At 34.1% G+C, this 25,116-nt stretch overlaps 1 protein-coding gene across 8 annotated transcripts; it reads right to left on the bottom strand.

Moving 5' to 3' along the window:
* Nucleotides 1-298: 298 nt before the first annotated feature.
* On the bottom strand, nucleotides 299-22,776 carry LOC127874695 (sushi, von Willebrand factor type A, EGF and pentraxin domain-containing protein 1-like). Of its 8 annotated transcripts, XM_052419207.1 has the most exons (29): nucleotides 22,077-22,776; nucleotides 21,411-21,525; nucleotides 18,763-18,942; nucleotides 18,184-18,431; nucleotides 17,454-17,520; nucleotides 17,085-17,240; nucleotides 16,673-16,861; nucleotides 15,909-16,055; nucleotides 14,942-15,222; nucleotides 14,488-14,548; nucleotides 13,531-13,629; nucleotides 12,498-12,671; nucleotides 12,081-12,290; nucleotides 11,148-11,327; nucleotides 10,544-10,717; nucleotides 9,988-10,161; nucleotides 8,603-8,776; nucleotides 8,218-8,391; nucleotides 7,201-7,380; nucleotides 6,590-6,763; nucleotides 5,743-5,916; nucleotides 4,480-4,806; nucleotides 3,940-4,196; nucleotides 2,681-2,747; nucleotides 2,344-2,499; nucleotides 2,069-2,242; nucleotides 1,751-1,956; nucleotides 1,241-1,614; nucleotides 299-757 (listed from the first exon to the last, which is right to left on the bottom strand). In XM_052419207.1, exons 2-29 carry the CDS (start codon nucleotides 21,463-21,465, stop codon nucleotides 559-561), a joined length of 5,031 nt encoding a protein of 1,676 aa, XP_052275167.1. In that variant the 5' UTR covers nucleotides 21,466-21,525; nucleotides 22,077-22,776; the 3' UTR covers nucleotides 299-558. The 8 variants fall into 8 exon arrangements, with proteins under 8 accessions (XP_052275167.1, XP_052275170.1, XP_052275168.1 ...); XM_052419210.1 differs by lacking the exon at nucleotides 22,077-22,776 and having other exon boundaries at nucleotides 299-690; nucleotides 21,411-21,891; XM_052419208.1 differs by lacking the exon at nucleotides 22,077-22,776 and having other exon boundaries at nucleotides 16,673-16,846; nucleotides 21,411-21,890.
* Nucleotides 22,777-25,116: the final 2,340 nt, after the last annotated feature.

The raw sequence follows: 25,116 nt of genomic DNA, 5'->3' as shown, positions 1-25,116 counted from the left end.
TGGTTAGTTCGAAGAACGCGCGTATAAATATTTAAAATATGTACGGATACTTCGCGTGTGGCCGGTTGACTCAAATGTTTTAATTTCACTTCCATTATTCTTTTGGTTTTCTGTTTGTATCTATAGGTTTATGACCAGCAATATGTAATAATGCAAAATAAGCCACAATAACACTGCGTAACATCCCATACTGCGTGTGATGCAGGTAAGAACTACACAGAAAGACATTCGCTATCCTTGATCTCATTCATTGAACTCTTTACCTTTCAAAAACTCCAACCGCAATCAACGCCGTATATCTTTTTTTAAAGATATTTCTTGTTTTATTTGCGATCAAATACATATTTCATCAACAGTTTTACATGTCATCTAGACATAATTATCAAATGCTACTGTACAATATGGTTTGAACATGATTCTATCAATATGTGTTGGCGTGATAAAAGTTTTTACTATATATTTTTTATAGTTTACTTGAAGCGCCTTAAAAGTCTAGTTTATTGATGTAACGAGGCATGCCCTATTGCAAATATACTAACACAAATATAGTGACAGTGCTTATCCGACTATAACAGGCGCCAACATTTTGTTACAGGTTTGATTACAGTCCAGGGTGAGCTCTTGTGAGTTACAGTAGGCTACATCACAGATGACGTTCATTCCTTCACGAAGGGCAACGGGCGCGTAGTTCTGAAACATGAACTTGATCTCGTGGGCCGAAATAGAAATCATGTGTATGCTGCTCTCTACCTCGCAACTGCAATTTAAACGCAATGTTAATTTTAGCTGGAAAGTTAAATTGATGTCTTTGTTCACTTCGTTTTGATCATTGTTACTTACGTTTATGTGGATGTATTTCCATTTATTTTGTAGGCAACAGTCCACTTGACTCAATTCAATTACTACCTGTTATACATGAGAAACGCTCTGCTGATAAAGACTTAGAAATTCCATGTTTCGCATGTATTTTATATGTGCTTGTCGTAAATATACGTGCAATTTATGAAAAAATTATAAATGTATACTGCTTTAGTCTACACAGTATTGCTGTAAATGCAGAAATAAATATTAAATACATTAACTTGAAGAATACAAATTATTAGTTTAAAACAAGTTTTCACAATTACCCTCTGGTAATTATAAAAAAAACTTTTATCACACCTGCGAATTAACAATCGGATAAATATGTATATATTAAAGAAAATATGTTTATTTATGTAATAGGTATTATATTAATTACCCATTTTGTATCAGTGCGCTATCAAGCCGTGAATCCTTTTCCAGCGCAGGTCTGATGTAGCACGATTTTAGCAGCAGTTTGATCTCCGGATCACGGATAGGACTGGAAACCTTCACATACACTGTATCGCCTATATGCGCATGAAGGGGGTTACTAGGTAATACAATTCGGAAAAATGGGTCAATGAAGACTGAGGTGTTAATGCTGTTCGCATCGCTGTGCAATTGGTTAGTTGAGACGCTTGTTACGATATTCTTATCGACTACGTTACAATGTAGGTCAATTGTCCAGTTGTATGCATTAGATGCGGCACTTGTTTCAGGGTCGAATATAAACACCATCTGGTTCTCAAATATGTTGAGATTAGCTGAAACCTGCATGGTTAATCATGATTTAAAAATATACTTATCAAATAAACGATTATAAAAAATATATTGAGTCGTACATTATATACACAATTGAAAAGAACTATACAACTGCTATCCTTATCGAGATTTAAACAAATGCTACCTTTTTTCGCGTCATACATTCGTAGTAGCTGTTATCATAAACAAGAAACCCACTTCGTTCACTGCCTTTACATGATGCATTTCCTAAGTAAATTTGCATTTCGTCCTTGTAGTTAGGAATTGAACTACGCAGAAATGTTAGATTGACAGCGATGTTCCAACCATGATTTGAACATCCGGGAATTATCGCATTTGAAATTGTAGAATCTGAAAACACACCAAAGATTATTCCTCGAAAATATGCGTATTCAGTAGTACTTTAACAAACGTATGATTTAATTTTCAACGTGACTATATAAGAAAGGCATATCTTACTTACCAATTGACAAACAAGTTGTATTTTTGTTTGACCATCCCTGATTGTTGCCACAAATACCCGTATAATTTCCTTTCACAAAATACCCAATTTTGCAGCTGACGGTTGACACAGACCCATATGATGTGGAATTTGAGGCAACATAACCATTTGATGGCGCTATCGGTAAACCACAGTCTACAGAAAAAGCATACATATTCAGCGCAGATACAATAAAACAATTGTTTTCGGGTCGGTTATTTGTGCGTTTTAATACAAATTAGTACAACTTATCGAACCTATCAGTTCACAAATCGGCGCTTCGGAGCTCCAGGTCCATTGCGTACATGTTGCACTGGAATTTCCTACCAGGAGATACCCAGCGTTGCATCGAAAGTAGGCTGTGTTTTTGTCAACAATTATGTGTCCGTTACTAATGTTGAGAAGATCACAGGCTGAAGTGAAAGGTCACATAGTGAGCATTCTTTGTAAGTAATACACGAAAGCAATGACTAAAATTAGATTGTTAAGTTAACTATTATAAGGAATTTGATTGAAGAGAGACAATTTGGTATTCATAGCCCCACAATTACTGTTTCTAACCGCAATCGCATGCATGTAATATTTCAACGCTACCTTTTAAAATATTAATGTTATCAAATCCGAGTAATCCATTCTTCGTTACATTCGCACGGAAAACAATCTGTAAAAGAAGTTTTGCTTAGTTAATCATATTAAAACGGTAGCTTTTTATTAACTGTCGTCTGCTTCATCGTATACTCGTTCTTTAAACACAGGAGACCAACTATTTCAAGAGGAATATATGGTTAGCGGTATATTACGAACCGTATCAACATGATATGGTGATCTGATGCACAGGTGGTTAGCGTGGGGCTATGATATTAATTAGTAAAAACTTCATTTTGAATGATAAATAATCATATTATAACGAAAAAATCATCTTTTCTGAAAAAAATCACTATCATATTTTTAAGAAATAACACGATACACTACTCGCGTGACCTACCTGACAGCTGTCAGACCCGATTCATGAATGAAATCTTCAGGTGTAAAGACATACCTTCGCATAGAACCAATGAAATCACTCATGTGTTTAAACTGTCGGTGAGTTGAAATGTATGTAAACAAAGGTTTCAAACGGCACTGGACAGTTAGTTTTTATGCATAATGTAACGGCAAGCACTGAAAATTTTATCGAATTATAGTATCAATGTACGCGAACTTTGCAGGAAAAATGCCATTTACTCCGTGAAGATTTCAGTCTTAGATCGGGTCTGATCGATTTCAAGCAGGTCACGCCCGTTGTGCATCGTGTTATTTCTTAAAAGTTGACCCAGCATTTGTAAAAATATTGCAAGACATGTAAATTTCCAGAAAAGAAATTCATTTCTGCGTTGAATAAGACCAAGACCGGTAAAATTCGCGGCACAATTGATGAAGTAATGGCTGTTCAAAGCGATGCACCCTGTTTTCGGGTCATTTTAAGTTGAATACATTGTTTTTATATATATTTGATAGTGAAAAACTTTTTTTTTCAGAAAAAATAGATTTTCGTTATAATATGATTATTTATCATTTAAAATGATGTTTTCACTAAATACTATCATAGCAACACGCTAACATCCTGTGATCTGATGTGTTTGTTTTATTTTGTTGACGAAGTCCCTATGAACCGTATGTTTATTGCATTATTCTTTGTTAAGCATTTTTAGTAATGACCAGTGTTGCGCATACTTATAAAAACGTAAAGGTGAATATGTTGACACTGGAATTTCGCTCTGTAGTAATGTCTTTCTCCGACTGGGTCATCTGTATATTCAATAATATTTACGCATACTGTCTACATTAACGATCTAAATACTGTGTTTACAAACCCTGAATATTTTGTCTTCAATAAGATTTATAGTTTCGTTCATCCATGTCGAATCCAGTTCCATGTATTTCCAAAACGACTCTTGATCATATGTTTCGTTGTTCTCTGACTCAACGTCGACACGCACTTCTCCAAAAGGAAACATTTGCTGGAAACTAATTTGATACTGTCCTGGTTGAAGTGCGGGTGACGTCATTGTGAAACTTAAAGTGTGCTGTATGGATGTGTTATCTCTCCTCACAATGTAGCAGGCGTTTCCTACAAAATATATGTTTGAGTCATTGAAGTGAGTGTTTTGCATCAATTAAACACAACATTTTCCCTGTAAAATTAAGATGTCCAAACACGAGACAAATCTTATATTCATGTTTATCTCTGTAATTCACGAACCGGTTTTTGTAATGTAATTTGGAATGTGTATGAACTTATTAAAACTATCAATAAATATCAATGTATAAATCGTTTTAAACAATATCCTTTTTAACACCAGATTCGAAATACCGTTTTGCATCTTCAATGTGTATACATTACAACAATTTACCATGACCCCTAAACGGAAAACTGTCATTTGTTTCTAATCGGACATCAAATGTCGAGTTTCCGTCCAAGATCTGCACAGATGAAGCGTTGTTACACATGCACGTATTATTTTCTTTAAATATACAACTTGCTTCTTTCACTTGTAGAAATACGGTTTGTAGGACGCATTCCTGATCTGCATTATTCCAGTTCCCATTTTCTCCACACGTCGAAGTTTTATCCCCAACAAGTACGTACCCCGGATAGCAGAATATTGTCACAGTTGAATTATATGTATAATGTCCAGTAGACAGATGACTGTTCGTTGGTGGTTTGAAGGGCCCACAGTCTAGTTATAAAAACATTAGTTTGAGTATTTAATCTTTTATTTTGTACTAAACATTGATTTAGCTACACGTTACTAATAACCTACCATGTCATGAAAAATACATGTGTAGGATAGGTCACTCTGTGTAACTGTATGTGTCTATGTCTCATGTATTATGGTTTATGTCCCTTGTCTTGTATGTGTCCATTTGCTTCTCTTGTGAGATTCAGTCCCTTGTCCTGTGTGCGTCCAGCCATGTACTGTATGTCATACTTGTTTTGTCCAGTAAGAATGTGAATTATCAAATAAACAAGATTTGCATTGGTCAGTTCTAAAACCCTTGTAAAATTCAGTAAAAATTACTGACCATGCTTTCCTTTGCTCATAGGCTGTCGAAAGACACACTTGTCTTAACAATATTGCTGTGTGCACTTTATCTACCGACCTGGTGAGTTTGAAATTATTTGTATTTGCATCTATTTATTTTGTCTGCATTGCAAATGAATCTAATTTATATGGAATATTGTATTTGTGTTTGTAAGGTCGCGGCGTGTTGTAATTCTGTTATTTTGTTTGTACTTGTAGGTTTCTGTATTATATTATATATATTATATATATATATATAATTCCCGATATACTTTCGGGCTCATAAACATCCAAACCTTGGAAGGGCGTTAGTTGTTTCCAACCCCTACCCCACTATATTTGTCTGACTTGTTCACCATCTAATATGGAATTGCGATACAAAACTTCATCAATAAGTGATAAGCGATCAAAATCCCTAATCAATGTTTTGACATTGATTAGGGATTTTGCCTTTTAGTAGATGGGCCGTGATCGTTTAGTGGTAAGTATCCCCGCCTGTCACGCGGGAGACCGAGGTTCGATTCCCCGTCGGGGAGCCAAATATAGTGGGATACAATATGGTTGATACAATATAAAGACTTTAATATTTACCGAGTGGTTGACACGCTTGTCCAGTTGTGTTCCAATCTCCAGTGCTAGTGCAAACTGAACGTGAACTTCCTATTAGATCAAATCCTTCGTTGCACATTAAAGAAACTATTGATCCAAATGTCGTATTTTCAGCATCGATAATACCGTTGAGCAGGTCTGGAAACTGCCCACAATCTGGTAAAAATATATTGTTTATTTAGATACAAATTATGTATGTCTCCGTAAGGCGAACACCACTGACGCCGCATACTTCCATATGTAGCATTTGGCAATAATTACATTATAAAAATGTAAATTGTTTATAAAAATTATGAAAATTGCGCATAGACAATTCCAAACGCGTTTGAACATTGATGTGTGTAGGAGTTCTTTGTCGGACAGAGTAATGTATAAAGACCGACTTACAAACAGAAAGAAAAAGAGATATAAAGACGTGTATTGCGATTCCAGTATATCCAGCTCTTATAAATTGCGGGGTTATACGTTGCTGAAATTTGTATCCGATACATTATTTTTTCTCAAAAGTTCTAATACTTGAAACGATTTGTGTTTGCAGTCCCAAAGTGTAAGCATGTCAATTATGGTGGTAAAAAATAGGTTTTATACAACTTATTTCGGAATGCCATTTGTAAGAAAACGTATCCTTTTAAAGAAAAAATCTATTCAATAATATGGCATTCATGATTTTCAAATTCTTCATCAAATCAAACGGTGTTAGTTTATGTCTAGATATTAGTACACCGTATTTCAGGAATCATATTAGCGGACCATTCATTTTGCGCGTATTTCCGTAACATAGGCAAACATGTACACGTGTAGGGAGCATACCGCAATATGAAATACATACCGACAGCTGTACAGATTTGTCCAATATGGCTCCATTCACCATTGCTGTCACATGTTGCTGTGTTGGTTCCTATAAGGTTATATCCCAAATGACACGCCACTATTGCCTTAGATCCGTATGTGGTGGACGATGAGTTTATAATGCCATTTTCGGGTGCTGATAGATTTCCACACTCTGTTTATTAAGAAAGAAGACAGAAGCATTTTGGCAAAAATTTGTATAAAACAGTAGATGAAACTAGTATATATTTTTTGCATAATTAATGTTAGAATATAACGACATCATGTTAAAAACCGAACTGGTCCAATTCTCCGTTAGTTTATTATTCTTTAAGTTTGAAAAAATTATTCCTGAAAACAATATATCACTATTTTGATAGGTCGAAAGTTCCAACAGAAGGATAACATAGGGGCACTAGAAAAAAATGTGCTCAATAAGTTATCTGTTTTATATGCATATAAATAAATTGTTTCCATAGCTAAAATTAAACCTTATATAAACTAACATGTATGTGTCCGAAAATACAAAAACAATAAAGCAGCATGAATTACAATAACAAAACACTTACGACATCTTCAATATTTACTTGTTTTAAATATAAAAATACTAACGAACAAGGTCACATATATGACCAATAGTGCTCCAGTTTCCGTTGCTGTCACATGTAGACGTACTGTTTCCGGTCAGATTGTAGCCTGTATTGCATGTAATCGTTACGGCAGTTCCAAATGTCGTGGCTGTGGCTACATGAGATATCATTCCGTGTGAAGGAATGGGCAGTTGATTACAATCTGTAAAATGTAATCGCTACCGTATAATGTTTTGTTTTTTTAACAAATATATAAAAATATATTTCTAAATTAAAAACACGTTTAAAAGGTTTAAGTCCTAATATTATACTTGGTTTGGTTATTGCAAGTGTATAAATAAGTAAACATAACAATATTCTTACATTTATTTTTACCCTAATCAAGTGCGATACCTAAAATATTTGTCATAAAGTATCTAAATAAACATGCTATCAAACTATATTTGTCTATAAATGACAACGACATGTCAATGTGGATCTATAAACACAGTAATTCTAATAAACTATTTAATTTTATTAAAATATTTCACAGTAATAGAAGTTGGTATCTTACAAAATTCCATAACTAAATCATTTTGAAAACGCGGTCAGTTGTCCTATTTAAATAATTTAAAATCATGTTTCGCCAACAACGAAATATATTTTTGAAAATCAATGATAACCAACAGGCTCGCATGGTTGATCAATAGTGCTCCAGAGACTTATATACCACAATGGACGCACTGCTTCTATTTAGGTCGAACCCCGTATCCCACTCGACAGTAAACTATCTTATGTATTGTTTCCGTTTGTCAATAAAATAGATACATTTGCATAACTTTTGTTCAAATCGATGCATTAAAATATCTTTAAACTTTTTATTTTAATAAAAGGAAACATGATATAAGTTTCTCACAATGTATGGGTGGTTATCATTATATGCTTGTTTTTTCCTGCCATGCTAGTGTGATAAGGAGTATACTAAAAGATTAATGTATTGCCAATGTATACTGTAAATACTTAAATAATATAAACTGATGTGTTATACGATCTATTTTACCAACGAGATTGCAGCTCTGATTTTGGCTGCTCCAAGACCCATTAACTTCACACGTAGACGTGCTGCTGCCATTGAGAATGTATCCTGTGTCACATGTGATTTGTGCAATTGATCCTAGGATTGTGTTTGTAGTTGTAACGCTACCATTGTGCAGTGCAGGAAACGATCCGCAATCTATTTAATTTAAATATAGAATATTAATTAAAGCCGTGTTATGCTAACAAATACCAGTATATGTTCACATTTGTTTGAACAATATAGGTAAACAGTTTCGGACCATAAACTATATGAAATATTGATATATTATGACAATGTCTTTGACTTAATTACTAGATGGTATAGCTGCACGTTTACATTTACGATTAGTCGTTGATTAAACATTTACCAATGGGATCACATTTTTGCCCCACTATGCTCCATCTTCCATCGCTTCCACATTGAGACGTGTGACTTCCGTTAAGAATGTAACCTATATGACACGCGACAGTGGCTGTAGATCCATAAGTGGTGCCGACAGTTGATACGGTACCATTCTGTGGATCAGCGAAGGCTCCACAATCTTTCGATAAGATATATTGTAAGAAGTGTTTATATAAAATAATATAATCAAAACACGACCACTGTTTTCGTGATTGAGTTGTAACGCAGATATATAAGTAGAGTTCAATACATAACATGGTAACACTTAGAATGTCAATGTACACATTTCCTGTAACTTTGTGTGGTGATAAAACTTATGCTGTTTCATATATTCCTACATTTACATTAAGTTGAAGTTATATATGATAAATATATTGATGCCACATGCTTTGTCTATCCATATTGAAGTTGCAGTGCAAGGTTAATGTCGGCGAGATGTAACAATAGGGACCTTTTCCCAGATTATGGCATGTATTGAAGTTTGTCATTAAATGCTTTATATTGATAAATATAAACATAAGATCTAAAAAAGTTCAAGTGAAAACAAGAATAAAATGAAAGAAAGAAAAAAATTAACCCTTAACTGGGCTCGAACCCCTGACACTGACCACTCGGCCATCCGTGCTCATAAAATGAGTGATGTATTTTATACTTTATAAAAGCAATCCTCGTAGTGTAAAAATATAACGTTAACACAGAACTATCCACATTATTCAATCGTTTTGTGTGGTACCGCTTTATAATTTTCAGGTTTTTAAATCGTCAAAATATGCATATAATGGATAGTTTGGACCATGGTAAATGTTCAGTATTACTGTTTCCTCACAAAAATGACAACTGCAACGAAAATTCGCGAATCTGAAACACTTTTCAACTCGATTTCTGTGTTGCGTAACAAAATGGAAGCTAGCCTAAGCGCTTTGCATGACGTGACGTCACAATGTTTTTGTCCGCGCGTGGTTTTCCCATATTAAATATTTAAACACAAAATACTCGAAAACAAGATATTTTAGAAACATTTCAACGAATGTTGTAAATGTGACAGGATAACTAGAATAATAGGTTGGTGACGTGGATGGAGAATGGTTATCTAGCTCGTCGGAGGATATTGTCGAGTTCGCCTTCGGCTCATCCGATAAATTCCTCCGACTTGCCAGATAACCATTCTCCATCCACGTCATCAACCTAGTATTCTCTATATATTCACATTTGTTTGAACAATATGTGTAAACAGTTTCGAACCATAAACTATATGTAATATGTACATATTACGACCAGGCCTTTGACTTAATTACTAGATGGTATAGCTTTACGTTTGCATGTACGATTAATTATTGTTTAAATATTTACCAACGGGATCACATGTTTGTCCCACTATGCTCCATCTTCCATCGCGTCCACATTGAGACGTGTGACTCCCGTTAAGAAAGTAACCTGTTTGACACGTGACAGTGGCTGTTGATCCGTAAGTGGTGGCGACGGTTGATACATTGCCGTTCTGTGGGTAAGCTAAGGCTCCACAATCTTTAGGTAACATGAATATATTATTGTTACTATTTGAGTTCCGATACATTTTTTTTTCACCATCATTTTTTATATTTAAAACGGTTTGTGTATGTAGGAGAATGTTAATTATAGTGCTAAAAAAATATGTTTTATACCACTTTTTTCGGAATGCCATTTTTAAGAAAACGTACCCTTTTTTAAAGAAAAAAAGTCATGTAAAAAAATATGGCATTCATGATTCACAAATGCTTCATCAAATCAAGCCGTGTAGTTTATGTTTAGATATTATAACGCCGTATTTCAGGAATCATAGCAGCGTACCATTCATTTTGAGCGTATTTCCATAATATAGGAAAACACGTACATATAAAGGGAGCTTACTACAAGATAAAATACATACCGACAGCTTTACAGATTTGTCCAACATTGTTCCATAAACCGTTGCTGAGACATATTGATGTGTTGGTTCCTATAAGGTTATATCCCAAATTACACGCCACTATTGCCTTAGACCCGTATGTGGTGGACGATGCGTTTATAAAGCCATTTTCAGGTGCTGATAGATTTCCACATTCTGTTTAATAAGAAAGATGCATTGTGGCAATAATTTGTATTAAAGAGAGTAAATGAAAAGTAGTATATATTTCTTGCATAATTAATGTAAGAATATAACGACATCATGTTAAAAATCGAACTTGTCCAATTCTCCGTTAATTTATAACTCTTGGAGTTGGACAAATTATTCCTGCAAAAATATATCACTACTTTGATTGCTCGACAGTCCCAAGAGAAGAATAACTGTAGGGCACTAGAAAAAATGTGCTCAATAAGTTATCTGTTTTATATACCTATAAATAAATTGTTTCCATAGCTCAAATTAAACATAATATAAACTAACATGTATGTTTCCGAAAATGCAATAACACTAAAGCAGCATGAATTACAAAAACAGTATAATTACGACATCTTCAATATTTACGCGTTTTAAATATAAAAATACTAACGAACGGGGTCACATATATGACCGATACTGCTCCAGTTTCCGTTGCTGTCACATGTAGACGTACTGTTTCCTGTCAGATAATAGCCTGTATCGCATGTAATCGTTACGACAGTTCCAACTGTCGTGGCTGTGGCTACAGGAGATACCATTCCGTGTGAAGGAATGGGCAGTTGATTACAATCTGTAAAATGTAATCGCTACTTTATTATGGCTTTCTTACAAATATATAAAAATATATTCATAAATTAAAAAAAACTTTTGAAAGGTTTAAATCTTAATATTATACTTGGTTTGGTTAGTCCAAGTGTTTAAAGAGGTAAACATAACATTATTCTTATATTTATTTATTTATTTAAAATATTTGTCATAAAGTTTTCTAAATAAACAAAATATCTAACTATGCATGTCTATAAGTGACAACGTCAGGTCAATGCGGAGCTATAAACACAATAATTGTAATAAACTATTTTAATTTAATTAAAATATTTCACAGTAATGGAAGTTGGCATCTTACAAAATTCCAGAACTAAATCATTTTGAAAACGCGGTCAGTTGTCCATTTCAAATAATTTCAAATCATGTTTCGCCAATAACGGAATATATGGTTGATCAATAGTGCTCCAGAGACTATTTTGCCTCATATGGACCTACTGCTTCTATTGAGGTCATATCCCGTATCCCACTCGACAGTAAACTATCTTATGTATTGTTTCAGTTTGTCAATAAAATGGATTCATTTTCATAACTTTTTTCTAATCGATGTATTAAAATATCTTTAAACTTTTTATTTTAATAAAAGAAAACATGATATAAGTTTCTCAAAATGTATGGGTGGTTATCATTATTTATATGTTTGTTTTTTTCTGCCGTGCTAGTGAGCTAAGGAGTATACTAAAAGATTAATGTATTGCCAATGTATACTGTAAATACTTAAATAGTATAAACTGATGTGTTCTTAGATTTATTTTGCCAACGGGATTGCAGCTCTGATTTTTACTGCTCCAACGCCCATTAACGTCACACATAGACGCGTTGCTGCCACTGAGAATGTATCCTGTGTCACATGTGATTTTTGCAATTGATCCTAGGATCGTGCTTGTAGCTGTAACGCTACCATTTTGCAGTGCAGGAAACGATCCGCAATCTATTAAACAAAAATGAGTTAAAGCCGTGTTAGGCTAACAAATACCATTATATATTCACATTTGTTTGAACAATATGTGTAAACAGTTTCGGACCATAAACTATAAATAATGTAATATGTACATATCACGACCATGTCTTTGACTTAATTACTAGATGTTATAGCTTTACGTTTGCATGTACGATTAGTCGTTGTTTAAACATTTACCAACGGGATCACATTTTTGTCCCACTATGCTCCATTTTCCATCGCTTCCACATTGAGACGTGTGACTTCCGTTAAGAATGTAACCTATTTGACACGTGACAGTGGCTGTAGATCCGTAAGTGGTGGCGACAGTTGACACGGTACCATTCTGTGGGTCAGCGAATGCTCCACAATCTTTCGATTAGATATATTGTAAGAAGTATTCATGTAAAATAATATAATCAAAACAAGACCGCTGTTTTCGCGATAGTGTTGTAACGCAGATATATCGGTAGAGTTCGATGCATAAGATGGTAACACGCAGAATGCCAATGTTCACTTTAATCCAATGCTAATAACAATAAAGTTACAACGATAAACACGTCCAGTGTCTGTTCTTAAGGTGTTATGCATGACAAACACACAATCCCAAATATGTTTTGGATTCGTTCGATGCTTTAAACGAATATTTTACTGTTTAAAAACCACCACGTCCATATTGTCAAAATGTTTCGTCACCGAAATGACGTCATAAATTGCGTAATCAAGTAATAAAATAAAATACGGAAAGCTGGTTCGGTAATATATTTTTAAAGAAATAATTGACGACTAAGAAATTGATGGGATAAATCGATTACTAAGTCGGTGCCGAATAAAGCCAAGTTCATTTTGCTCGGCCCGAAAATCTAAACCACTCAACATATTAATGGTTGTTCATTGCTGAAATTAAATACAATTATTGAATATTTAAATTGTTCTTGGTTCATATAAATTGTTCCTGTTTGAATAGTGTGTTCGGTATAATAAAATATATATTACATGTCTGACAGGGTGACAGTAAATTTGTCAACTTTCGGAAAAATACTGTCAACCTGGGCTTCGCCTCGGTTGACAGTATTTCCTCAAGTTGACAAATTTACTGTCGCCTGTCAGACATGTAATATTTATATTATGTGGCATTGATTATGGTACAAGTACTATTCTTTCTTTTGAAATTACATTTGACATAAAGTAGAATACATATTTGATAAAAAATATCAATGCAAATGCGTACCAACTATTTCACACGATGGGAATCCAGTGCGTGATTTATTACAGTACCCGTGTACTTCAGATTTATTGAGGTTGTATCCACTGGCACAATGTAAACTCTCTGCAAATAAAGACTTGTTAGGCACATATATTAAAGTTAATTACCAAATAAAGTGACTGTTTTTACGATTGAACAATATAGCGTAAACGTTTCAAATACTGGCGTTATTGTTGTTAAAAAACCAAACAATAAAATACATAATGTACTATAAATGACATTGTTGAAACAATATATCGTTACAAAACACCTCTTAAAGGCCCGTAAAAAGTGACGATCCGTAATTATTACCGATTTTTAAATATTTTTGCAGTATAAAGTGTATCAATAAATAGTGTATATATGCTATTGGACATTACCATAAAAACTGAGCAATACAACTTGTTTTGTGTTCAAAATACAGTGTCTTCCAAGTCAATTGTGTTAACAAACAATCAGTTTATTTACATCGCTGTTTACTCAATCATGCCGAGCGATTGCGAATAGGTTTTACGATTATAAATTTTGATTGATCGGAACAAGATAGTGTGTATCACGTGAGCAGGTCAAGGGTGAAGAGTGTAGACATTCAAAACAAAAATATCTTACCGAACTCATGTTCTTTTTCTTTGTTTACGAGGATATTGTGTTGTTTGTACTACGTCATCAATATATGCGTATTTTACGAAAGAAGCCGAGGAACATCGGAGATAGCGAAAATGTACGGAAATTGCAAAATTGTAAACATTTCTTCAAATTATGAAACGAGTATATCTTCCATAATTCTTAGCAACGTTTCACCTAGGCTGTGTTATCATTTTTTATGCAAGAGTAACTGAAATCCGATAAAAAAATTAGACCAGTTTATATGCATAATAATTGGATTTGTCGCCTTTTACGAGCCTTTAAATTGATTGCATTTTTAAACAATGCAGTTCTTACCAAAACAAATATTGTCAATGCCTATGACTGCGTGAGATGAAGTTTTAGCTACAAAGTCAACCTGTAATATACAAATGCAAAATACGTACGGACGTATTTAAGGTGCAGATCATAGATGTAAGCGCACCTGCGATCAAGGCAATTTTTGGAGCCTGAACTGCACAGGGCTAATTGTTAGTGTAAAAAAAGCCTGTGTTATTAGAAATGTATATTACAATTGTGTTTCTGATTGCACACAACATAGTGTACTATTGCCATAAAGCTCATTCTGCCATCTCATTCAATTGGTAGAATTCACTTATATTTTTTTTTATAGTATTTGCCTTTTTTAACGTTAGATTAATTTGTAAACCAACCTCGTTTATACATGACATCACATCTAAAATACATATAAATAAATATAAAGACATATATATATAAAGAGCACATGTCTGTCCTCTTCCACAAGCCTTACAAAATATTTATTTATTTGCCATATGACCAGCCCTTCCACTATAGTCCAGTTTCTAATCCCCCGATTTGACACGTTCCACATTTCACTTGTGGAGTTGTCCTCTAAACGTGTCCTAACTTGGAGTGTCGCAAAAGAAGCAGGGAGAGTGTAGTAGAAACTGAGGCACGCTGCTCCTTCTCGAAACAACGAGGAAGACATGGAGAACAGGGGATTTCCAATATTACTAGTATTACTTGTATTTGATGTTGATGGGGGTTCAAATAACGCATAGAAGTCGTCATCTGAAACAATTTCACAGCAACATAAAAGAATACAAAATGGCTGTCCGTTAAATACACGGTGATGAATCAATTGATTATAATTATAATCTGATTACTAAATATTAGCAAACAAATAATACAAACACACACACACGCACGCACACCCGCAATCACGCACGCGCACACATACAAATTATCGTATTTATAAAATTAGTTAAATATCAAAATCATGCTTGTGCTGTTCCAAATTATGATTTTCAACGTTGATATCCTAATCGAAACCATAATTATACTAACAGTACTATTAAGATCGTCACAACTTTCATAACCTAGTTCAAAATAATTCACAGAATTCATTTAAACTAGTGAAAGCAAACTCCATTTCCAACCCTTTTATTAAACATAATGCATCGTATACATTAAACACAAATCATTATCGTCGGTTGTCCTTTCAAAAAGAGAAAATTTCCTCTTCAAAGCATTCATGACCTTAATTATATAGCCTTTTGTTAATTTCTATGTTGTTGCTTATGACTACAACGATTACAGGACAAGAACCAATTTAAAAAACTTGTTACAAGATGTATAGGACAATATTTCACATGAATAGATTGATATTAGCTCAAAAAATCTGCATAATATAAGTGAATGATTAAAAACAGTATATTTAGCCAGCATGAGCATAGATCAACAGATTAACACACAACCTTGTCCGCCTTTAAGTACGCATCGACCCATTAACAAATATGTTCCTTTCTTAATCGTCCATCTTTCATCTAATGTGTATGTACACGAGTCGTTCATCGCAAAAGTGCAGTATCCAAGACAGCTTCGATGTACAGAATCTGTCTTATCTGTCAAGTAGACACCAGGCGATATTAGAACAACGGGTTGCTGGCACAGAGAATTAATAAGTTAAAGACTATTGCAATTGTTTGTCCACTTCTCTTAATTTCATGAGACTTGAGTTGAGCAGTCATTTTTTTAATGTCAAATGAGTAAACAAATTTTAACACATTTTATTGGAAATGTCATTGAGATATAACCCACCAATTTGACGTAAACTTCATTAATAATTAATGAACACATTCGTTGATAAAAAATTATGTAATCACTATTAAGTAATTATAGTGATTTAATTGTAAACGAACAATGCTAACAATCACACATACAACATAATAAAAACTTTAAGTTCTCTGTGTTAATAGAATATATTTCACATGTATGTCGTTGTTTTGGATGCATTTAAAATAATATTGTTTTGTAGAGATTCATTTACTGTGCGTTTTATACTTTCGAACGTTAGGCTACCCACATTAGGTGTATAGGATAAAATACAATAAATGTATTATCCATTTTCAGTATATGTTGGACAAGTCATGATTAAATTGTATGTGCTATTAATACCTTACCCTTGCATTTTGCTGAAGTCAATATTATTGATATAACACGCACTGTTTAATAAACTTACTTGCTGGTACACAAACGTGACATGTTTCACTCCACTCTCCGGTATGAGTACATGATGAGTTTGGGGACCGATTAAGAACAAAGCCGCTTTCACAGTTGATTGTAGACACAGAAGCATACGTTGTACCGATGGAAGAAACGTTACCAAGGGCTGGCACATGAAGTGCATAACAGTCTAAAACCGATGTACCTAAAATAACATGTTAGGCTCGAAAGCTTCACGATGTATACTTAATATAATTACAGTATGATTATATAATCAGCGTATATATCTGTTATGTATGTTATCGAAGGCTTCATCAAAGATCATTCTTATTTATACGCTTTCCTTACTTAAAATACAAACTTACTGGCTCCTACACTATTTTATATATCGAGTGTTGAGTATAGTAACAGTTTCTAAATACCCGTACCTACAGGCTGGCAGACTGGTAGTGTAGAATCATGTTTCAATTGACTGCATGTTAACGTTGTATCTCCAACCAATCGATAGCCATGGCCACAGCTAAATTCAGCTGTGGAGTCGTTGTACTTGATAGTGCCGTGTGGTAAAATTAATGGCCCACAAGCTGTACGTATTTCCATGTTTTCAAGCAAGCAATTATTAATTATCATATCATAATGTCATGTGTTAAAATAAGCTGTCACACAAATGCATCCTTTTAAAATCTTATTATATTTATAAAATAATACTAATCTCAGAATAACAGCATGTAAACGCATTTTATAGAATAATGAAAATACATGTTAACTGGCATGTTTGTTTTTTAAAGCTGCATTACCTCGGCAAACTTCAATATTGTCTAGTCCGAAAAATACGAAGGTGCCCTCATATGCATTAATTGTAATCTGAAACTCATAAATACTTATAATGAAGTTTTCCCCTTGATGCATTAATATATTAATTGAAACAGGAAAAAATACAATTATATTATTTTGCACGTTATATTAATACCACCATTACAAAAGGCTTTTAAATCAAAATCTGTATAAGTGAATCAGAATCGATTTAAAAAAAAAGATTATTATATGCAGAAACAGTTAATGTTTTATACATTACAACGTGTTTGTGCAAAAATACAACAACATATTACACATGTACATTGTTGTAAAAATATACCTGCTGTCAGTTAACCAACTCACACTTTCCCTGGGTTAGCTTGTTTACCTCTACTAAGTGTCCATTTATATCCCGGTAACTTTTACCTAATGTACATGAATCATAGGCAGGTGGACACTTGTACAACTTTTTATGATCAATCCCCACAAAGATTATATGTCGTTAGGGGGATTGAATAAGCATTCATTGGATTTGTAGCCCATCGTATAGCGGGTTCGATTGCCGGCATAGGGTGTGCAGCGATTTATTTATGTCTGATAATTCGGTGATCACAGCTGTGTAAGTGCTGTGCTCTTTTATGTTTATATGTCGCATAATACTATCCCATTGTAAGGTTATTTAGCCCCTGATAATGTTTCATCATGTCTGTTTATATAGCGTTAATACTTTACCGTAAAGTTGCTTGATTCCTCAAAGGTGACATTCTCACCCGCCCAGCTTGTTTGCACAGTATTTCCACTATTCCAGAGCTTATTTACTGCATGTGAAGTGACGGTTTCCAACTCAAGCAGACCCTTCTGTCCAGGAGAAGCGTACCAAAATGTTATCTGGTATTTTCCACCGGGAAGAATCGGTGATACAATTGTAAACGATGTATTTGTGTTGTTTATCGATCGGAATAGCATATAGAAATCGTCATCTGAAAGATAGAATTAGTGCACTAAAGTTTCTTAAGTGGTTTTAAAGCTATTGATAGAAGAATGAAAACATTAGTGGAGCGCTCCGAATATGGTATAGCCAAATTGATTTTAAACGTTTACAATTATATAGTTTAATAAAATAGACTATTAATCGTACAATAAATTGTTTTAATATGTTTTGAAACATGTAATACTAAGTTAACGCATTTAAGTAAGTAAGTTAACACATTTGAGTACGTAATGTTCAGTTTGAAACTACATGCATTCTATTTCTTTGATAGCAAGCATATAGTAATTGCAACTAATCAAAAATACGATATTATTGCTTACCCTGACCAGCTGTCAAAAAAAATTGTGGTGTTGATGAATGATTATCGAATGATTCTCCTTCTGTCAGTTGCCAATCTGGCATTGCATGATAACTGCATGTCGTTTTGTCTCGGAACGTGCAGCTTGCTTCCGGCACAGACAAGTAGACTGCGTGCGGATCAGGGATGCAGCCGAGGCTTTCTATAAAATTTTACGTTATGGACGACCAAGGCTCAGTTTGTTTATACACATTTCTCCAATAGTATATTGAATACAAATTTCGACACAACCGTTATACGTTCTACAACACAGTTTAAATAACGCCATCATTCTTTAGGCTTCCGTTTTTTTAAATGCCATAAATGATCACCGTGTGAAGACAGAGTTTCGCTTACAAGAACTGTGTCCCGAAAAATGTTGCGTATGTTATGTGTTTTGTTAGTCAGTGGCGGCCCTAAATGCAGTCAAGCTTATTATACCTTTAAATTGTCAGACATATGATGTCCACTAATGGTCGGATAAGTTCCGAAAATTCTAACAAATAATGCGTTAAAATACATAAAAGTTAAGCATTTTTACTTCTAATTGTTGTAATATATAAGTTATAGTAGAAAATGTAGAATTATCGCTAGACTTTTTATTAAGGAATAAATCAACATTTGGTTAAATATTAGCTCCCTTCATTTGATTCGTAATCAAACCAACCGTTTCTAAGATCAAACAACTTATTGAAGATCCTGAGAAAATGTCTTTGTAGACGGCATTGATCCTACACTCACACATAAACATACAGCGTTGGTTCTTTTTTCGGCAAAGCTGTTTAACTCGCTTTTCACCTTAGCTGACCTTTGTAACCGTCCAATAAAATTTGAATAAAATTTCTCGCCAGTATGCAAGAAAATAATCGTAATGTAATAGAAAACGTGCAATCTACAAACAGTTATCACATTTACATTATAATGTTATTCAATTGACTTTCTATTGTGTGAAGTATATTGTATGAACGGGGATACACCAGTGCGCTTTGCAACGATGTCAACTGCGTGTCCAGCATGAAATATATTTTAACTCTAATGTAAAGGCTTGAGGTATACAATATTTTCAATTTAACTCTGGACATAAATACAGTTTGTGCGTGCCCCTTTATATTGAGAAGATAGCGCCAGAGAGTTGGTACATAAAGGCTATATGCCCATATTTAGTAATTACTATCTTATTGCATGGTGTGCACTAGTATATTTTAGATCATATATTTATGACGCTCCCTATCCTGATATTTGTTGTTTCGTAGTGTGCTGTTTCGTACTGTTTTGGCAATTGGTCACTTGCCTTAAATAAAGGACCAACTAGTTGTATATATTGAGAATGCAATACTGCTCCAGCAGCTGGAGTTTCACTTCTTTATATTGACCAAACTATATTAATTCGTTTTCAAAATTCACAGTTAACCATATAAAAATATTCAGTTATAAACAAGCCGTCGTTCCAGCAGTGGACTCGTGACATCGCTTTAATGCATTGCATTCTATCCCGAAAGGTATCAAGGTCAGTTCGCGGTTAGTAAAATAAAATAATCGCGCTAATTATGTGAATTTAATTTTTATTTTGATAAGACATGTCTTAAAAGAAGATATTCGGCGATATTAGCAGTTTACTTATATGTTTTCATTTCATCTACATTCTTGTTTTTTTTCGGTTTTGTTTATATAGATATACGATCAATAATAATAATAACTAATAATTTGAAATAAGCCACGAAATTTGGCGCAACATCTCGTAATTGATTTGCGTGTGATGCAGCTAAGAACTGCGCGGAAATAGGCATTCGCTATCTTTGATCTTATTAATGTAACTCTTTATCTTTTACCAACACAAACCACAATCAACGCCGTATATCTTTGTGTTGTTTAAAATAATGTATTTGAGTTAATCTTACATATAACATTTTGGTTCAAATTGCATTATTGAAAATGCAGCCATAAATATCGATTTTAACAACCAATGCTCATGATCTACCAATCGAATTGTACAAGTATGTGTTTAGCGCTGTGTTTTACGTAATACACAGAATCGCATGAATTGTATCCTTCCAACACGTTTCGGTTTCGATGTGTTGCAACTATGCGCCGAAGCAACAGTGAGAATATGCGACCCATCAATTTCTAAAAATATGAACATGCACAACAAGTAACAGAGAGTTCAATGGACGAGTTGGTTTTCTTCTGTCTTCATTTCGCGTAATTACATTGCACATTCGAGCTAAGGTGAAACAAAGCACTCTCCTTGTCATGGTTACTTTAATTTTAAACACTTAATACCTTAATCATACCTTTCTGGGTGATGAGATAAAACTCCTTTTATCCTTAATAATTTTGTCTTTTTAACATGTTTGGCGCGCTAACATAACATGTCTTAAACATGGACAAAACCGCAGCATTTCGGCATAAATGCACAAAACAAAATATTTCATTTTATTATCTTATTGATCTTTAATAGTTATAAATTTCACAACTATCAAGACAAAATACCAATACAAAAATATCATATCTGTTTAAGCCGAATAATTAAAATGAACTTTTAACCATTATGCAATTTAAGAAGCTAATTAAATCTCACAATGGACGATTTTACAGTATATCAAGTTTGTTATAAATTCTTAAGTACATTACCTGACATTAAGAATATACCACTAAGCAGCAAAATCCTACACTCATAGATGCCCATTGTTTCACTTCAAACCATGTAACCTAAATGTCTGTCCCCGTTTGCTCGATATGGTGTTATCTGAAGTGTAGGTTCACATTCCGTTATATCTTTGCTGATAAAGGATGAACCATCATAAACTTATCTTGACTCAAATGACCAACCTCTAAATCGTGTAGTTCTTTGCGATATTAAATTTATAGCGGTAGAAGCATTTCTATGGAATCGCACCACGATATAAACATTTGCAAATTAACACATTTTTAAACACAATTGTTTAGAATCCTAATGGGACACAAGCGCTGGAAGTAATTCGTGTTCACCACATATAAATGAATAAAATGCCAGCTATAACGATACTTCATTGTTATTATCCATTCGAGGAATACACAAATATTAAATTGACGTTTAACACAAGTTGATAATACGATGACAATAACACAATAACACGATGACAATCATGAAACAGTATGAATGGTGATAACACGAAATTATATCGCATCATCATCTCAGTCTAATGATAGCAGGGCAGTCTGGTCGCGTTTGATGTTGAACAAATTATCTTGTTTCATGTGATTAATACTCCTAAACTTGTATGTGATACCCCGGACATAAAAGCAAAATAATCAAACCTGTACGTCGATAAAAGGTTCATCCTGCAGATATTACCATCTGCAGAGGAAACATTTTGGTGGTGTGGTGGTCGAGTGGTAACACTCTGGTCTACCATTCCAGAGGTCCGCGGTTCAACTCCCAGCCGGGGCACTGGAAATTTCAGAAATGCTTCAAGTGTTTCCCACCCAACTAGAGATGAACTGGTATGAAACCCAGGTAATTCTCGCGTGTATCGGTGCTATACACTGAGCAAGAAGAAGAACCAAAAGGATCTATTCGCAAAGAGCTAGGGTATCGCATCCGGATTCATTGTATCCCAATACTGTCTCTTCTGCTTGCTGTCTCTTCAGCAAAAAGCAAAGGACGCCATTGGAAATAAGTGCTTGCACTTTCATGGGTTATCCTTGACTGCATGGTCAAAAGAAATACACAACACATTCGAAATTGTTAGCAATAGTATTGTCCCGTAATCGTTCATAGTTCATGGACGACACATAGTTACTAACAATGTTCATTACTCTTAAATTACCGGTGTGTAGCCTATCATACGATATCTCGTCATGCGCGTATTGCCAAGATGACGAGATTTGCAATAACTACCATTTTCTCGTGTCACGCATGGGACAAGTCGGTCCCTCTCTATTCATGTTGGTTTCTCTGCATAATATAGGATAAAATATTCAACAACACCATATATCAGTTTCTAGTCCAATTTAATATCTGACTTAACTAATATTTCAGTTATACAAATACGTTGTGATTGCTACATGATTGTGTCTTTTCCAACTGTACACCTCCAGGTCTAAACGCTAACTAACTATCTCCCTCTAACATTTGCCCCGTGAAACTCAGTTATGAATCCCATTGGTCAGTGTTCTATGCGTGGTTGTTTCTGATTGGATACATTACTTAAGATACTGAATCAATGAAGCCCTGGGAACGGGATAAACAAACCACTAAAATATTTACAAGCTTTATCCAACCTTTTGATGAGAGATTTAACTGAATAAACTCTATTGCCTGACCAATACAAACATACCTGGCCTTGTGTCAACTATGCTTTTCTTTAATCTCTCCCTCATCGATAAGCTTATTTGAATATATGTGCACTTTGTGACTTTGTGATGTTTACTGGCCCTTTTGATAAATTTTTCAATATTTCTGACATGAGGTAAACCCACATATTCCACCTACAATTTCTAACCATAATGTGACAGTATTTATTAAGAAAAAGCTATAATTGAGGAACCTTTAAAAATCATTTATAATAAACAACATTTTCTAGTAAACACGAACTTTTATAAACGACTTCAATGGTAAATAGTGTTGAAAAATGCAACGGTAAGTAAAACAGTTTATACAATTAACGTTTGGTCTTTTTCAATTGCAATGAACAATGGATGAACAATGTTTCAGGCGTTCTAATATGTACATCTGCTTTTTGTAATGTTTAATTAGACAACCATGAAATGCCATTATTAATTGTTGTGAAACATTAATTTTTTATTTTGTACATTTTTAACATTATACCAGTAAATATACGTCAATCGTTCATGTTAAACAAGTGTTTTCACTTTAACTGGTATGGTGAGGTAGGATCAAGATAACAACAATACGAGTTCACATAAGGATATCGCACAGATGAAGTATTGTCGCGTAATTACACATTGTTCGTGGAGAACACACAGTAACAAACAAAGTTCATTTCTGTTTTCATCGAGATTTATTTCTGTTTAATAATTTCTAACACAACGCTTCTAATGTTCATGAAGTACAATTTTACAGCGTGGCGGCCGGCATTGCCACCACGTCAAATAGACGTGACAAATCTCTAACCGCAGACCTTTTTTATTAACTAAAACACTGCATTTTATCCCCAGGATTATTTACATAAAATCTACTTGTAATTTCCATTGGTCATCAAGGTCTGGGCTTATTACGGATTGGTTGACTTATTAGAACGTTCTAGAAGGAACAATCTATTCATGTATTGACTTGCTTGCCAAATGCACTAAAATCTAATCAATTTATATTGTATAGAGTAATCCCGTTATATTTGTCAGTGCCATAACGTGTGTATCATATGCAAATAAAGCTTTCCGGTGACCCTTTCATCTGTGCTGTTTCGATGACCATGTGTGGGCACTATTAATCTCGTGTCTATATGTTGACCCTGAACTCATTGTTAAGTATATGGTCCTTCGATTCTTTTATCTAAATGACTTTTCATTTTATTGATTCCAATTATACCCCACCCTGGGTGTAAACGTATTTGTGTTCTTACTAATGCAATAAATCTTAAATCAGGTCCTAGTTTAATTTACTCTTAGATTATTTGTAAATGACCAATATCTCACAAAAATTTATTATTAAATTTTAAATTTCATCCTAACATTGTATATACATAATATTGAAATATCTCCTTATTAATTTCCATCATAAGAATAAACTCATAAGAATAAAAGATATGTTATAAGCTGTTACATGACACAACTTTCCCCTTATTTTAATTTTTTTAATATTTTATGATAATAAAAAAATAATTTATGATATTAAAAAAATTAGTATTATTATTATTATTTTACAAGCGTCTCTGCTGAAATAGATAACATAAGTTATTGTTACACAATATAAATGTCAATCGGTATGTAGCTGAGTACACCATCTGTTGGTCGTTGGCCTTCAATACGTCTGGTGTCGTCCATGTAGTGTTGAAGTCGTCACGTGGCGAATACGATGTTCATTTAATGTCATTGCCGCCGTCCTGAAGATAAATCGATTGTAGGTTCGTCCGTGGCGATTGGAATGCGTTTGTTGATTCAGCTCTGCTTTCCGCTGTTAAACTTGCGTCGTCGATCGTCGTTTCCGTTGTATTCATCGTTGTTGTTGTTTTCGTTGTCGTTTGTTGATGGTCCCAGCGTCTTCATTTCTCTCGGGACATTAAGACCTTCTATTCGCCATAATGCTCACGAGGTATTAACTATAGCAGTGTTCTCCTTGATGTCTTAGGCCTCGGAAGTATCATTCCAAATGCGTTATCCACGCACGTCAAACAGT

This window comes from Dreissena polymorpha, chromosome 3 (assembly GCF_020536995.1).
Source record: "Dreissena polymorpha isolate Duluth1 chromosome 3, UMN_Dpol_1.0, whole genome shotgun sequence".
Lineage (NCBI taxonomy): Eukaryota > Metazoa > Mollusca > Bivalvia > Myida > Dreissenidae > Dreissena > Dreissena polymorpha.
This window is presented reverse-complemented; position numbering and strand designations above follow the sequence as displayed.

Bases quoted from the DNA above. Each gene is read 5' to 3' on its own strand.
- LOC127874695 (XM_052419207.1), bottom strand. From the start codon at position 21,465: ATGGGCATCTATGAGTGTAGGATTTTGCTGCTTAGTGGTATATTCTTA. The intron at 8,777-9,987 runs GTAAATATTTAA...TCTTATCGAAAG, and splicing joins ACAAACATGTGATCCCGTTG to ATTGTGGAGCCTTCGCTGAT. The intron at 8,392-8,602 runs GTAAATGTTTAA...TAAATTAAATAG, and splicing joins GCAAAAATGTGATCCCATTG to ATTGCGGATCGTTTCCTGCA.